The sequence below is a fragment of the Corvus cornix genome, chromosome 3 (genome assembly GCF_000738735.6).
Source record: "Corvus cornix cornix isolate S_Up_H32 chromosome 3, ASM73873v5, whole genome shotgun sequence".
NCBI lineage: Eukaryota > Metazoa > Chordata > Aves > Passeriformes > Corvidae > Corvus > Corvus cornix.
Window position 1 is genome coordinate 4,479,633 of NC_047056.1, and position 15,952 is coordinate 4,495,584.

The following is a 15,952-nucleotide window of genomic DNA, read 5'->3' on the forward strand; positions in this document are numbered from 1 at the left end:
CTCTCACTCACAAGCAGAGATGCCCCTCAAAATTCAAACCCCAGTTTAGGGTACAGTTCACTCCCCCACAGCTGCTTCTGGCTTTGACTTTCTAGAACAGGGCTAAGAGATCAAGGGAAATAAGAAAGAAGCTCTGTTCTTGTTGCTGATGGGAGAGTGAGTAAAGCAACCTAAATTATACATGGATGGTGTGCTACCAGATGGTTGAGCGTTGTTCCCTTCCATTATGCAAAGTAATAGTTTCACAGACAAAGTAGAGAAGACCAGAGATACCAGAGCTTTTGGGAAACATATCCCATAGCTGACTGAAAAGTGTGTTTTACCTTTAGCTGTTGGCATAGGATTTTAGCTGGATGTCTGCTGTTCAGCCCTTCTCCAGAGGGGCAAAGTGTCAGCTCTGAGAAAGACTGAAGCCAATGAAAATGGGGTCATTCTGTTAGCAATTTAAAGGGCAGGGTTTGGGCTTTGCAGACTGGGACAGGAGCTGGTGGTTTAAATAAAATGTTCAATAAACCTGGGCAAAGCCCATTTTGCTTCTATTTATGAGAAGCTTTCAGTTTGGTCCTTTGCAGCTTTGTGATGTCTCAGCTGGAGATGTGTGAGCTGAATGGACCAATCCCCATTGCCTAATATGTCCAAATATTCTTCCTGGTCTGCATCCATCTGCTGCCTCATGTCATTATGGCATGCTAACATGAAAACTGAAGGTGTGAATGGAAAGCTACTTCTGCTGGCTTTAGCTCACGACAGCTCAGATACGGGTGCAATGCTCTCCTGGACACTTGGGTGAGGCTCAGCATGTGCTGAAGCAGTGCTGGAACACATTTCTGGGGCTGAGGCTTCCCGGGGGCTCTAAGATATAAAAATAGGCCAGGCTTCCCTTATGGCTTCCCAATAACTGAAATTCAACTGATTAAACCTCCAGTTTAGGAAGGGTGGCCCTTGTCCTCATTCAGAGCTGTGGGATCTCAGCTTTTGGGCTGGTTTCTGAACCAGTTCCCTCTGAGACAAGAAGTTCTTTAAGAATCAGTGGCCAATACTGGATCAAATTCATTCACTTGCACTTGGCTGCAGATTCCCCTAGCACAGATGCTGGAGTTTATAATCTGCATTTCATTTGCCCCTCTTTTATTTCCCCCCCAGGAATACAAGGGGAAAACCAGGAAAGGACAGAAAGGATGGAGGAGCCCCACTTGTGCCTGGCTGCTGGGGACTTGTCAGTCTGACTCCTGCTCCAAGCCCTTCCTTCAGACTTCTGCCTGACCTCAGGTAAACTGCACCACAGCTTCCCCATTGCTCAGAAATAGTTAAATACACCACTCATTCCATAGCATTTACAAACCAACAGGTGGGAAGCATCACCTTGGATGAGCCAGGCACTTGTAAAATTGCTTACTAAGGTATGTGCTCCCAAATTCAAGGCATGGAAAACCCAAGGCTTTCATAACAAAATGTGGAAAACCCCCAACAAATACTCCAACGCTCCCTTTCAGGCCACACCCCAAAAGCAAGAGAGACTATAATGGACAAATCCTCCTCTGGCAGGGGGCCAGAGCACCTCTTGCCCAGTCCCAACCTACTTCACCCCATGCAAAATCCCTGTGGGAGCAGGCTGGCATGGCCCAGACACTCGGTGGCATTGTCCCTTTGCTCATGGCAGCAATGCCAGCTCATGGTTAGCGTCTCGATGTCTGGCCAAAGCACATGGCAGACGGCTGTCTGAACCTGGGACCTGGGAAAATGGGGATAACATCAGGAAAAAACAAAAACATCTTACATACCTACTGCTCCCATCTCATCCCGCTCTGGGAGATGCCTCCTTGCCGTGGACTGAGTCAGCGCCTGGTCTTGTGGTCCCTCAGCTCTCCATGGAGCCGCTGCCTGCTCCAGGCTTGGGGCTCTTGGCACGTGGCATTCCATGTGCTGTGTCCCATCTGCTGCACAGCCAGCACTGGGAGCAGTGGTGTGGCTATTTCCACCCTGTTTGGGCTGGTTTGGCTCACCTGTGTGTGTGAATGCAGCTCCCCAGCGGGTCAGGATGGAGCAACAGCCCCTGTCCCTACCCTTTGAAAAATCTCCCCAGATGTTCATGGGATCTTAGGTTACCACAAAGTATCTGCCTGGATCTGGGCCTTGATTCTCCACTCTGTAGCTTTATTCCAGGCTGGCTGGGGCAGCGCCTCTCCCTCAGAGACCACAACTGACAGTTCTCCTCTCAGGGAGAGGGAGGAATGGGGCAGTGGTTGCATTTTGAGGGTGGGGAGAGGGAAAGGCTTTTTGAGGCCATGGGGCAGCTGCAGGGCTGGTGAGGATGATCAGGAATCACCTTCTTTCTCCTTCTCTGGGTGGGATGGTGAGGTGGATGTCTCACCTCTGCCAGCTGTAACAAACACAGGGGGCTGAGCTCCAGCAGTAGATGTGTCACCTCCCCCACCTGCTCCACTGGTGAGAGTGGCTTCATTCTGCAAAATAAGCACAAACAGAGAAGCTGAAATTGCCAAGTGGGAATTCAGTTTGTGTTCATGCTGAGAGCTGGCCAAAGAAGGAGAAAACATCCATCTCAGGAGGCAAGATTTGGACACTTGGCTTCACGTTTTGGTATGTTCAAACATGATCTGTCAACTCCCATCAAGGGAAACAAGGAAGAACAAACAACCCAGCAGTCTGCTAAAGTGAGGGCTGCCATGGCTAGAAAGTTCATGAAGCACATGGCTAAAAATAGATTAGTCTGAACTCACGATGTGAACAGAAATCCACACTCCACAACTGGATATTGTGGGGTTCCTTTCTCTCTTGCTGTGCTAAATCTTGGAGCATTGGGAAGTGAAATGCAAAAACAGCTCTTAAAAGTAATAATAATCCTCCTACCAAAATTAAAGCTCAGTTGTGCAACTTTCACGTTCCTCAGCCTTTTGTGTTTGAGAAAATTTATGGTAAGGATTTTACTTACCTGAGCTTTGGGTGTCTCCAATATTAGTAGGCCACAAATGAATTGAGTGGATGATGCAAAAATGAGTGCCAATAAAATATTTACACCAATTCTTCATTCTGTGTGAAACTTCTTTTATGTATATGCATATACGTAATACTATAAATAATAGAAATTATGCTCATATTTTGTACTAGGGACGTAAACACTGGTCCCAACAGCAGTGGCAAATGAACCACTCACATTTTCTGATTGCATAATTTGCCTAGAGGATGAATACATAATTACACTATAATTAAGTATAATAAACAGAGAAAATGATTTGAGAAGGAAAAATTATCACAGCCTCAACCACATCAGCCAGAAGGTCTCTTCTAATTAGGTTATTTTACTAAACAAAATGTTTTTAAGGTGGGTCTGCTTTGAAATTGTACATTATAGCCCATGTAACGCGATGTACTTTATAAGTAAAACACAGCTTGTGTATGGACAGATGATATCTGATAGACTCATGAAACACACAGCCAGGTGCTGAGTCCCTCACAGCCCCAGTCCATGGAGCAGACCCTGAGCGCTGCTCTGGGAAATTGCAGCCTTTCACTTGCGCTCACTCATGGGCTCTTGGTATATTACTTGTTTGTTTGGGTTTCTTTCTGATTTAAGGCAGAAATGAGAGCACCAGGTAATTCTGATGCTGTCATCCTGTAATGATACAGGGGAGGCAAAGGACAAGAAAAGAGGCTGCTCAAGCTGGCCCAGATAGCTCCTGGTGTTTGGAGTTCAGTTTTGAAGCATTATTCCCTCTCAAAAGCTTTACCCTCACCGATGGGGCTCAGTGCTTGACAAAATGAGAAGATGGAGTTATCTCTAATGTTGCTGTGGCTGAAGGAATCCAAATCAGTGCTTTCTGAACTACAGGACTCAGGAGGATCCCCATATCTGCTCCTGTACATGGTAAAGGCCACTGGACACCCTCCAGCTCATTCCTCTTACAACTACAGCTTATTTTTTCCAAACACTTGGCCCCAGCCACTCAGGGACTGCAGGAGCTCTTAGCGGAGCCTTGGAGCGCTACTCTGCAGGAAGCTACTGCTCCTGTTCCCCACCACCACAAAAAGTAAAAAATGTTCAGCTTCAAGTTTCAGCCAGAAGATGTCTGGATACATCCGCCTCATTTCCACATTTGCCTTCCTCTTGTGAGTACTTGGAGATTGTGATCAAGCCTCTCTTCAAGCCTCTCTCCTGTAAGCTCATTGCTGCCTGATACCGATCTCTGCTGGTTTCCTGGCTCTTCAAGGCTCCTACAACCTTGCAATGTTCTTTGGGAAGATCTCTGTGTATCAGCAACCTGATTTCTTAACTATTCACTCCCTTCTTCAGTTCCTGAGTCATTTGTAATATTTACTTGCAACGATTTAGGTTTCCTTTCAGGTCACTGTAAGAAAAAGCATAACTTCAGTAGCACATCCTGTTGGTACCTGCTTGGGATGATATCTAAGAAGGGACTTGCATCCAAGGAGAAAATGCCCCTGGACAAGGCCAGGTGGGATGGGGCCCCAGTCTAGTGGGTGACATCCCTGCTCACGGCAGGTTGGAAGGCTGGAACCAGATGATCTTTAGGGTGCCTTCCAACCCAACCCATTCTACTCTATGATTCTAAGGACAATCCACAGAAACAAGAAACTGTGCCCTAAAATATCAGTTGTGCACAGCAGCACAAGGTCCTTGAATTCAAACTGTTCAACATTATGTTGTGAGAACATCTCCAAATGCCCAGAGAAGGTCTTTCTCCAGCTCTGCCTGCTGCTCACCAGGGTAACAGAGAGCAGTGTGGTGGTCAAGAAGAATCTTCTCTTGTTTGGAGTTTTCCACTCTTAAGTATTTGCAGAGCTTTGAACCACAAAGTGCTGTGGGTTATTGATGGATTGCTGATGTGTGTGGCTACAGGGTGCCCCAGGGTCTGTATCCTCCTCGTGGATGCTTCAGCTTCTCTCCCCATCTCAAGCACTCTCAGGTGAGTGGTGACCTGGTTTCAACAAGGAGCTGCCATGACAAATCACGTGGCAGTCACAGACGTTGCAAACTCAAGCCAAAGAGTCATTCTCAGATGCTTGGCAAACGCCAGACCACAGAAACTCAATGTGTTGTAAGATTCCACTTGGTCCCATAATGATGGGTGGGAAAAAGGAGGAGGATTATCCGTAGACCTCAAAGTGTTTTACAAAGGGAGACAAATGCTGCTATTCCCATTTATTGGATAGGGCAATGGCAAGCTGAGACTTGCACGAAGTCACCCAATTAATCAGCCAGAAAACTGCCACTGAAACCCATGTTCTGGTCTAAACAGGTTCTCAGACTGCCCTCATCACTGGAATATCTGAGTACCCTCCAGTAGCACAGGAGAATTCGGGCATGCCCACGCTGGCTGATGCAAACAGCTGCCTCTCCATCCAGCCCCCTTCTCAGCCAGCTGGACACCAGCCATCTCCAGGTGGAATGTAGCCACATTCACACCGTCCTGAGCCCGGATGTACAAATCCCACCACAAGCTGGGGTGAAAGCTCAACCCACCCCCACCCTAACTCAGCTCTGTGGCTTCCAGGGTGCAGCTTGGTTATGGGGCATGGACAAAGCAGATGCAAGACTATCTCTGAGAGCAGACAGATATTTCCTTATCCTAAATCCAGTTTCATCATCTGTACTGCCCTTCAGAGAATGTCCTTTGCTTTAGTTCCCACTGAGACATGGAGACAGAGCACAAACGTGCTGGTTATCTGGTCATGGCTCCGTGGAGGAGAGATTTGGAAGATGACACTTAAACAGGGATATTTGGATACACCACCACAAAAAAAAGGAAAACATCCCAAATATATTTAGTAAGTCAGGAAAAAGGAAAGAGAAGGAGAGCGTCTCTAAACTCAAGATCTATTTGTCATAAGCAAGAGTACGAAAAAGTAGGTAACAATGACCTGAAGGAAGACTAGCTGTTATTACAGGGCATTATACTGGCAAAGTTCCTGTACACCACAACAATAGCTCTCTCCAGACTTCTCTTCCCTTCCAAAGCATGAGGAAACACCAGTGCATTTAGCCTCAACTCCCTGGCAGACAGCATCACTTCCTTGTGAGAGCTGACACAGCCACGGGAAGGCTGTTCTTTGCAGCAGCTACAAAAGCCCTGTGTGACCCAGCAGGTCTGACGTAGAGCTGAAGAAATGAGGCCTGCTCCAAGGAAGCTAAAAATCCCAAGGTGCCCTGAGAGCTCATCCTGGACTACTCATGCTCCCAGGTTTAGAAATCCTTTGAGGGTTGCTGAGTTCACACGAACCACTCCCAGCTCTGGAAGTCCAGCTCTGCTCACCCTGACTTTGTTTTCCTCCCCGGGCACCCACATCCATCGTCTGCCAGCAGTGGGCCATTGGTCAAGGTGGGCTTTCTCTGATGCTCTTCCCTGTTTCTGGATCCAGATCCCTGCTGTCAAGGACGGTGGCTTCACTCACTCCTGCCCCTTCTCCTGGGGCAAGCAGGGCAGCCCGCGGTTCTCTGCAGCTTTGTGTTTGTTGGACTTTAGTGCCAAGCCCTGAGCGAACGCACAGCTCGTGCCTGCGCAGAGAGGGCACGGGCGCTGCTGGAACAACGGACCTGCTTAACTTGGCCACATCATCCAGGAAGTTTGTGGCACAGCTGCAAATAAAATCCAGACCTTTTGCCTTTTGGGGCTGTTCTTCACAACAACACTGCTCTTCCTCTGGGCATCTGGGCTTGTTGTCTTATTGGGATGAGCTACTCAGCAAGTCTCCTTAAAGGGAAAGAGCCACGCTTTCATTCTTTAGAGAAAAAGACACCACCTACATCAGAAAACCCCACAGATTCTTGCAATTATTGCCATGCATGGACAGCTTTCCCTCCCTTTGTGATCTTTACCACTTCCTCACCATATGGAAAAGGCCTGATCCTGATGAAAATAGTCATGGTTCCAGAAACGCCACCCAGACAATGTTGATTTACCTCCACAAAGGATGTGGCCCAGTGCTTTTGGCCAGACTTTCCTGCAGGCAGCCAGTCCCATCCCTGCCTCCTCCACCCAGAAGGCTGGGAAAGTCAAGTGACAATAAGTCTGCTCAGCTTCACCTGGCCCACCCAGGGAACAGCTATTTCTGTACAGACACGGAAAACCCAAGCCCTGTCCCTTTAATCTAACATCTCATGCATGTTACTAAACCTAATTTGAAAAAAAAGAAAAAAAACCAACCTGAAAATAGCATTAAAGGAAGCAAAGGATTTGAACTGCACTATATTTTTAAGATAGTCTTTCTGGAAAACACTGTATTTAAAAAATACCCCTTCTACCACGAGGTTTCTGAAACTATAGAGCCATCCCAAGCTCCTCTGAGATAGGGCTTGTAATTAGGAACTGAGTAATGGAGTAAACACAATTGGCTTTGTATTAAGAGGCAATGTGTCTGTGTCTTATTGCCCCACTCCAGAGGGGTTTGGGGCTATTTGTGCTGGAAATTAAAGCTAAGAGCAGTGATGATGAAGGTGGCTCACCCTCCATGCCTGACAGAAGGATGGTATCTCAGGGTACAAATCTCCCAGGGGCTTTGGAGGAAAAAACACAACTTTAGAGAATTTAAGGTCCCCTGTCTCCCACACCTGCAGCACTGTTGATTTAAGGTGAGAGCCTGCAACCTGACGTGTTTGGGAGAGCAGCTGTTGAGCTGTGGTGGGCAGAGGCTGAACACTGCACCCTCCTCTTAAGTGAAGTGATACCAACTCAAGACTATACTAACAATAAGATCTCATTCCTTCATATTCGCTTGACATATTCCTATTAAAGGGATGGCAAAACCAGGGAAACAGAAGTTCCCATGGTGGTTTTATGCCAGGCATAAATATCTATGTCAAAGCCTTTCAGGCCTCTTTGCATTCCCAGAGCAAGGACCAAATCTGACTTTGGATTTTTAAATTTTCTTCCAATTTGATGGTGTGAAATCTGACAGCCAGGCAGATATGTCTGCCTTGATCTTTGGTGTGGATCTCCTGTTGCACTCCCCTCTGTCTTCCCATGCCTCAATAGGGGAAAGTAAAACTGCTGTCCAGAACCATTCAACACAGCATCTCAGGTCTGTAAACTCAGGAGTTGCCTCCTGGAGCTCTGGAAGATTCTGACCCAATCTCAAAACTGGGTATAAAGCCCATATTCATACGGGGAGCACACATGCTTGGAGCATCTGCATAAACATATGGCAGTTCCACATCCCACTCACCAGCTTCCTGGGCTGAACACACGGAAGTTTTGTGAGAACCAGCAGTTTCTGAGCCCTGGGTTTCTGCCTCTCATCCCTGAAGCACAGTCCTTCCTTGGCTCTCTGAGAGATACCACTACCCTCCTAATCCGGCAGTTCTTGCACGGAGTCTTTCTGAATCCTTACTCTTCCATAGCCTTTTTTGCAGGTCAAGCTCCTCTCTGGCTGCCCTGACAATCTCTTTCCTCACCTTCCCATTGCAAACAGACGTGTTATCTCCACTTAATCCCAAATGCTGAGAAGAATCATTTCCAGGATCAGTAACTACACTTCACATATCTTGGGATTGTGCTGGGCTGCTAATCTGCAGAGCTCATTGCAAATTTTTCCAGCTGTATCTTTTGTTTAATGAAAGATGTTTTGCCAAAGGAGCCATTTTCCTTAAATATACTTCTTTGAAGCAGAACTTCTAAAACTTTTGGCTATTGTTTCTGACGGTATCATTTTTCCTGTCTTATCAACATTTTCTGTGCAAACATACCCACCTATCAGCATGTTTTCCATGTTAGCAACCAAACTTGAGTCCAACATTCCTTCTGCTACTGCTGAGAAAGCAACAAACCACACAGAATGGATTTAAACAAATCATGTAGCTGTGGAGAGACCCTTCTGTGTCATTCTGTGCCTGTGCCTATGCCACTCACAGGGCACATTAGTTTAAACTCTTAGAAACTCCCAGAGATGGAGATCTCTGCATCATCAGTTCCAGCATCTCCCGCTCTTTATGGATACAGTTTTCCTAAACTCTCACCTCCTCTGTTTGGCTGACAATTAAACCAAGTGGGTCTTGTCCTTCCCCATGCAAATAGACCCATGACCACTGCACTCTTTTACCAGACCCCTTTCAGCTACTGTCTTCACAAGTGAAGCCTCTCATAGCTCTCCTCAGTCTTTTCTAGACTAAACAAATCCAATTTAAAAAATAATCCTGACAGGTCATGTTTTGTGAAACCTGTTACCAGTCCTGTTGTCCTCCTCCAGACTTCCTCTGGAGTTTACATCTTTTTTGAAGTCTGGAGTATGGATCTGAGGCCTGGGCCTCTCCAGCACCACAAGGACCTCCACACAGAGGGTGTTCTTAATATCCCTTCTAATAACAAGTATCTTTCTGGCCACAGCATCACATGATGGTGGACTTAGACTGGAGCTTGTCCTCTACCAGCTCCCCTGGCATAGTACCAGGACCTTGACCTGATTCCTTATGTGTGTTTTTATTATGCACTTCCTTTTTTCGACTAAGGGTATTTCTAAAGTGTATTCATTAACATTTAAGAACATTTAAGATCAATCCTCCTCCCAATGCTGGGGTTTTCCAGCCTATTTTGGTTTAGCCATCTGCTCCACCATCCAGTTAACAGAGAAATAAATGAACCGCAAGCAGCACAGACTTCTGTGGATGGTCCTCTCACTTTGACAGTGAATCATGCCTGCCTAATCCTCAAGGGTGTTATTCCAACTGATGGCTGAAAAATAGCAATTATGCTGATAGGTATCATTTCTGATACCAAGAGCAGTCCAAAGAAGCCTGAAGCCAAGAGTGATACCAGTGAATAATAGGTGAATCCCTGCTCATCCCCCCGTACCGAGAAACAGGCTTGAGCACCAAGCCCTGAAACTACACTCTCTCCTTTTTTTTTTTTACAAGAGGACAGCAGCAAAGCTGGATTATTCATGGCTGTGAAAGCAGGATGGGCACATCAGTATGCCCCTAAAGCCAAGATGATGAGCTAACCAACTTTGTATTGTTAGAAGAGTCCCCACCTACACTTTCACACAAAGGGCTGATTAGCTCATGCAAAACTCTGGGAGGATGCCATCTTTCATCGCTACCAGAAGATGTTTAATATATGTTAAGTTGCCAACAATTAAGTGTTTGTGTGTGTGTACACACAGCCCAGGAGCTGCACACCGTGCTGGGGCAGAGTCCTGCGCTGGGCACAGAGTCCACAGTGCCTGGGGTCCTTGCACCACTCCTGCAATGTCCTGCTGCAAGGGAGCCATGAACACTGCATGGTCTGAGTCACTGATGGAAATACTGAATGCACTAAAACACACAGGAATAAGGATGTGAAGCATCAGTGCCTCATGGCACAGAACTTCTCTCAAAACCACTGGGTTTACATTGCTGCCAGGGTCACCTCTATGAGAAGTGCTGCGTGGCCCAAAAGGGAAATGAGCAGGTGGGAGGAACTGGGAAGAAAAGTCCTCTGAGGTAACACATCCCCCTATTCCTCCATTGGTGAAGCCATGCTGTTCAGAGGAACAGATGGACTAAGGCTGCATAGAGCCCATCGTTTGTGAACCAGCGATAACGTACTTGTCCACTTTCAGCGTTCTCACAGTGCAAACAGCTAGAACGATCTCTTTATGTCACAGATCTTATGTCCCAGACGGACACAAATGAGAATCAAAGGAAGAAATCCTCTCCAGTATGAGAAAACAGAAAAGTCAGCGATGCATTTGCTATGTTCCAATGGCATACCTTGTCCTCAGTTAACATAGGAAGTAATGTCTTCTCACTGTCTGTTTCTGCACTCTTCTTCCATGGTCCTTGTTGAAGATTTGCAGGATGTCAGGAATGCCCTATGCTCCCCATTAGCTTAACAGTTACCTGGAAAACAAAGTGACCAAAAAAGTCATGCATAGAAATGCACTTTTGACTAACATATAACAATATATTGATATATTTTCTGACTACAGCCTGAAAGCAGTAACAGACACAGAGGTGTATCACAAAAATGTTTGCTTGAAAATAGGAGAACTTTTTTTGTCTTACTTATACAGGGAGACAGCAGTTATTACATATAGAGGATTTTTCCACCTGGACCACCTGTATTCTAAGGAGTGGATGCTGAGGATGTGTCACCTGCATCACCTCTTCCCAGGGATGATGGGCAAATCAAGCCCATGGGGAAATCTCTGTAAACTCATGCCCTACAGCTTGTGGGGAAGAATTATCCCAGAATAACTTTGGTCTGTTTCTGACAAAGAATAACTGGCTGAATCCCAAATGATTACATCCCTGTAGAACCTTGCAGCAGTTATGGTTCTGGGAGCTGGGCTCCAGCACAGCCCATTTACCTGGTAGGATCTCCCAGTCCCGAGCCCACCATGGTTCCTCTTTCAGACAGACCAGGACCTCTCCATCACTGTGTGTTCACAGCAGATGCACCAAGTGAGGCAAAGAGAGAGTTTGTGGAGGCAGGCAGCTCCCTCTGCTTCCTCAGGCCACTGCTTGCACTTAACAGAGCATTTTTACTCTGTGGAAGTCTTTGCACCAAATGACTTTGTCCTAATCACTGCACTGCCTCCGTTATCACCCGCACAAACATTCCCTTCAGATCAACATACCGGGTGGGCCAGGAATCACACAATTGATGTTTTGCTTTCCACTGCCTTATCTAAATCCAGTTACTGCTCAAAATGAGACTAAGTCAACAGACTTAATTGAATGAAAAGGCTGTGAGACAACCTGGAGATTTGTGGCTGTGTGTGTCCATGCAGGAGTTAACCACTGCACAAACACTTTGCCACAAATGGAGCTGGGCTGAGCGGGATTGGTTTCTCCTCAGCCTGGAAGCTCCTGACATGCCAGGGTTGTGTGAGGCATTGTTGGGGCTGGCAGGAGGATTTAGACAGCACCACAAACAATGTACCACCATGGAGAAAAGCTGGGGATGGACAATGGAGGAGCCCATCAGCAAACACTTCTTCTTGCTGCTTAGATTAGGAGATAGAAGAGATCCCAGAGTAATGGCCAAAAATAATTGCTCCCCTGTAATCGCTGCTGTCCAGATATGCGAAATAGCCCTAGGAAACCCACTGGGAGCAGCAGGTTGCTTGATATCCTTAGTTCTTGCCGGGGAGGCAGCTGCCAGACTCCAGATGTCCCCAGTGGTCAGCTCTTGCAGGCATCACAGGATTTTCCAGGCTGTACAGCCATGGCATTCCTTCTGCGGTTCAGGAGAGAAAGGTCTAAATGAAACATGTGGGAACAGCCACACTGGTCAGACCCTTGCTCCTCCTCACCTGTCCTCCTGTCTTCAATGGAGACCATGAACATACTCTAGGGAAAGACCATTAAACCTGAACTGGGCCATAGCAAGGATTCAGTCCCCACTGTGACAGTGCTGTGCCAGGATTCTCCAGGGCTGCAGGAGGAAGAGGACACAGCCTTACCCTGCGGTTACAGCCTGCCCTGGCAAAATCTGTGCCTCTCCTTTTCCTACCACCTGCTTGGCTCAGAGGCCCCACATTGGCATCCAGTGCTGCTGCTGTTCAGGGAGGCTGGAGTGGGAATGTTCAGGTTCACGCCAATGGTTCATCTTGGCCACTGCCCGAAGGGAGTCTGAGGCTGCAAACCTCCTAAAATAGACGTTAAGTATCTTCTAATACAACATGACTCACTACTTTCCTGGCTGGGAGGACTCTCTCGGGTGATGGAGAACCTGAATCAGGTTCTTCAGTAGGCAGTGATGGCCTGATGGACATCTCAAGGTGACTTTGCCATGAGCCATTTTAGCGGGGGGGCTGAACATGGATTTTGGCTGAAAAGCTCATCCCATTTTCCAGAGAGAGACCATGCCTTGCACAGGCCACCCACTTGTCACCACACGCTGGCTTGGCGCCAGGACATTTGGCTGTAAAAATGCAGCTGTGGTGGTGTCCCTTAAAGAAAAGAGGGCACTAACCCAGCTAGATCCTTCCTCCCAACAGGAGTTCTTGCCCTTTGGCGTGCCACACGAGCAGACAGCACAACTTTTCCAGCAAAGTCAGGAAGGATGGGAAAGCTGATGAGCTTTGTGCTCAGGTGCACATGGCCAGAGTGCTACACAATGTCAAAAGAAACTGCTGCTGAATGCCTGGGATTCGGGATACAACAATAACACACAGCACTATATTTCATCCTTTTAACAAGTGCTGAATATGCAAAGGCTCCTTTCCCAGCTTCTGTCCTCATCTTGGAAGCTGGGGAAGAGCTGTGTGTATAATTATTTTCAGATGCCATTCACGTTATTGATTATCTGAGTAGGATGCACAAATAATGGCAGCTAATGCCAGAGCAGAGGTCGAATGAAGCTCACTCCCTTCTGGGAAAAGCTGAAAGAAACCCACCGTGTGAATGGGTCATTGAAAACAGCCTGGGATATATTCCCTACAGTCACTCTGAAAGTTCAAGGCCAGGGGAAAAAAAGGAGAAAAAAAAAAAAAGAAGCTGTCTCTGTATTCACTAAACTTCTAATATCTGAAAGTGCTTAAAAAACCACTCACACTTCTTTTCATATGCTCATGGAAAAACACACTAAGCTTTTGACTCGATGGTTTTGTTTTTCCAGCGAGTCCCTTCCAGGCTCCACGCGCCCTCTCACAGTCACGTCTGCTGGGTGAGCTGGGAGCTGACAAACTTGAGAGGAGCTCTCTGTGATTTTGCCACATCGGGTTTCAAGTATCAGCTTGCTGGAAGTGTGGCGGAGAGGGAGGAGGGAGGGAAGTGGTGCGAGCTTTGCCAGCACACCTGCACAAGCTTTGGGCTCTCCTGGACACTCTGTGTGCTAATGATGTATAACCTGCAGAGCCTGGCAGCTCGCTCGCTGAAGACTCTACCAGACAGCCTGTGCATGCCTCTGATTCCTCATTTCTTAAAACAAGTAAGAAACTGCCCCCCACTCCCAGCCCCATGATGTAGGTAAATGCCCAGGATGGAAACCAAGATGTGCTCAGCTGGGCAGAGCTTCTACCAAGGCAAGGGACAAATGACAATTTAATTATGGTGCTTTAGGTATATGCAATTCCTCTTATAAAGCAAAAGGGAGGAAAAAAGCTGAAAGAGAGACAGAGTTCATTTCAGCTCCAACGTTCTGTTAATTTTTCTTTTCACTATTAGAGATGCATCTGGATCCTATTTCTAACCCACTCTCAAATTTGCTCAAATTAAAATCCCAGATCACTGCTGTGTTTTCAAGTTGAAGTGTGCGTAGTAGCCAAGGTTTATATTGCAATTTCTGGAGTTATGGAATGATGAGCTCCAAAAGCGGAAAGTCTGTTGTATGCCTGAGTCCTGGGGAAAAAAAACCTGGTTGGCATCAGTGTTATTTGGAATTGGAGCCCATGTATAGAATAAATAGCCCTGAAGTTCAAACACAGCTACATTTTACGTGTGATTCTGCCCACTGGAGCTGGTCAGTGCGGAAGAGCAAAGGCTGCCATGCGGGAGATGTAGGAATGGGAAGTGCTATTTAATTATAAAGCCTGGATATTTTTCAACTTTCCCCTGACATTTAAAAGTTCCTCCATCAGTTTGGGGGCTTATTTTAATACGAAGTTCACTTTCTGACTAAAACAGCACTTGCTTTGAAATACCTACACTTTCTCTATTTCTCCCCAAATCCCAGTCCAGCATCCTGCTTATGTCTAAATCCAGTGGTCTCGTTAGACTGGAAACACCATAGCTCTCATGGAGTTATGAATCCCCCATATCCTCTGGGCTTTCATCTCTGCCATGACAATTCCCAGCCTCTGCCAGGTGAAGCCAGCCAGCCAATATTTATGGAAAATGAACAGACTAATCATTTCCAATAGCGGGCCACAATTATGATATAATTACAGCAGTTTACACTGACATCCAAGTGGACGGATATGAGCCAAAAAATTGGAGTAATGGCTCCACCCATCTACCACCCAAATGTAAACAAGCCAGCATGGTTAAAAAGAGGACTGGAAGTCAGGCCTGGGGTGTTCTCGTTCAGCTGTGTTATGGTGGGATAGCCAAACTTCCACACAACCTTCCTGCCAGGCAATTCATCCAGCCCTAAGCTGACCTTACCTCACTCAGAAAGTTCAGCGGCTTCTCTCAATATCAGCTTCTTTTTAAACAGGGCTAGAAGTGCACTATGGTCAATAAGAGCAAGAGATACTATTTTGGAGATTGGGTGTTGCACGATCATGATTTAAACCTGTTAGCTACATAAAATGCAGCTCAGCCCAAGCCATGGTTGATCCTGGTTTTGTGTGTACGTGTAGGCAGGGAAACAGTGGCAGGGAGGAAGGGAGTCCTGAGAAGAGCCCTGAAGTTACCCTTAAAACTTTCTTCCTTGCCCCTCTCCAAGTTGGCCTAAATTCAACTAAATTAAAGTATTCCTCAAATTACATTTCCAGTAAATTCACAACCCTGAACAAACCAGCATCTGCTGTTTGTTGAGGCATCTTCGTGTGCCATGGTTGATCCGTTCTTCCTGGTACCATCACCTGGAGAAAAAGGATGCTGCTCAGCTTCCAGTTCCCACTCCTAACCATGAGACCAGCTTGGCCTAAGCACGGCCTGTGCCTGCATCTCTGGATACCACAAGCCTCCTCAAAGGGACTGGCTCAGAGGAGGGAGCTCTTGTGGAGCCCGGGGCACTTCATACCAGCGAGGGTCTGGCCTGTGAACACTTGCCCTGTGGAGTGAGGACAAATAAAGGCCCATGCTCTGAAGCGTGGTGAGCTCCAGTCTCCTAAGCTGTATGAAATCCCGCTTCCTCTCCACTTGTGCTAAATGTAAAAACAGAAACAAAGACACACACCTAAATAAACAGAAAAGCAGAGAGCAGAAGGGGAGGGAGGCTGTGGTGCACGCCAACTAGTACAGAGAGATATTTTCTATTTGCGGTCCTCTGTGTCAGACCTTGCCATGTCACGTGGACCAGAATGTGAGTGGGAGACTTGTTGGACACAC

The 15,952-nt window shown here is 46.8% G+C and overlaps 1 protein-coding gene and 1 long non-coding RNA gene across 8 annotated transcripts in view; one reads left to right on the forward strand and one right to left on the reverse strand.

The window, feature by feature from the left end:
• BMP2 (bone morphogenetic protein 2) overlaps positions 1–15,952 on the forward strand; it is a 203,322-nt gene that overhangs the window by 160,237 nt on the left and 27,133 nt on the right. For 2 of the 4 annotated variants that reach the window (XR_005604138.1, XM_039568834.1), the window contains exon 4: positions 1,144–1,269. Coding sequence is in view for 1 of the 4 variants with exons in the window: in XM_039568834.1 (XP_039424768.1) it covers positions 1,144–1,269 (126 nt within the window). In the remaining 3 variants the exon portion in view is untranslated. Of the gene's footprint in view, positions 1–1,143; positions 1,270–15,952 lie in introns of those variants that run through there. The other 2 variants (XR_005604139.1, XR_005604140.1) reach the window with 2 other exon arrangements.
• Positions 1–15,952, reverse strand: part of LOC109145106 — a 158,174-nt gene that overhangs the window by 8,096 nt on the left and 134,126 nt on the right. For all 4 annotated transcript variants that reach the window (XR_005604142.1, XR_005604144.1, XR_005604143.1 and 1 more), the window contains 2 exons: positions 10,721–10,849; positions 1,782–2,462 (listed from right to left, as the gene is read on the reverse strand). This is a non-coding gene — a long non-coding RNA (uncharacterized LOC109145106). The remainder of the gene's footprint in view (positions 1–1,781; positions 2,463–10,720; positions 10,850–15,952) is intronic.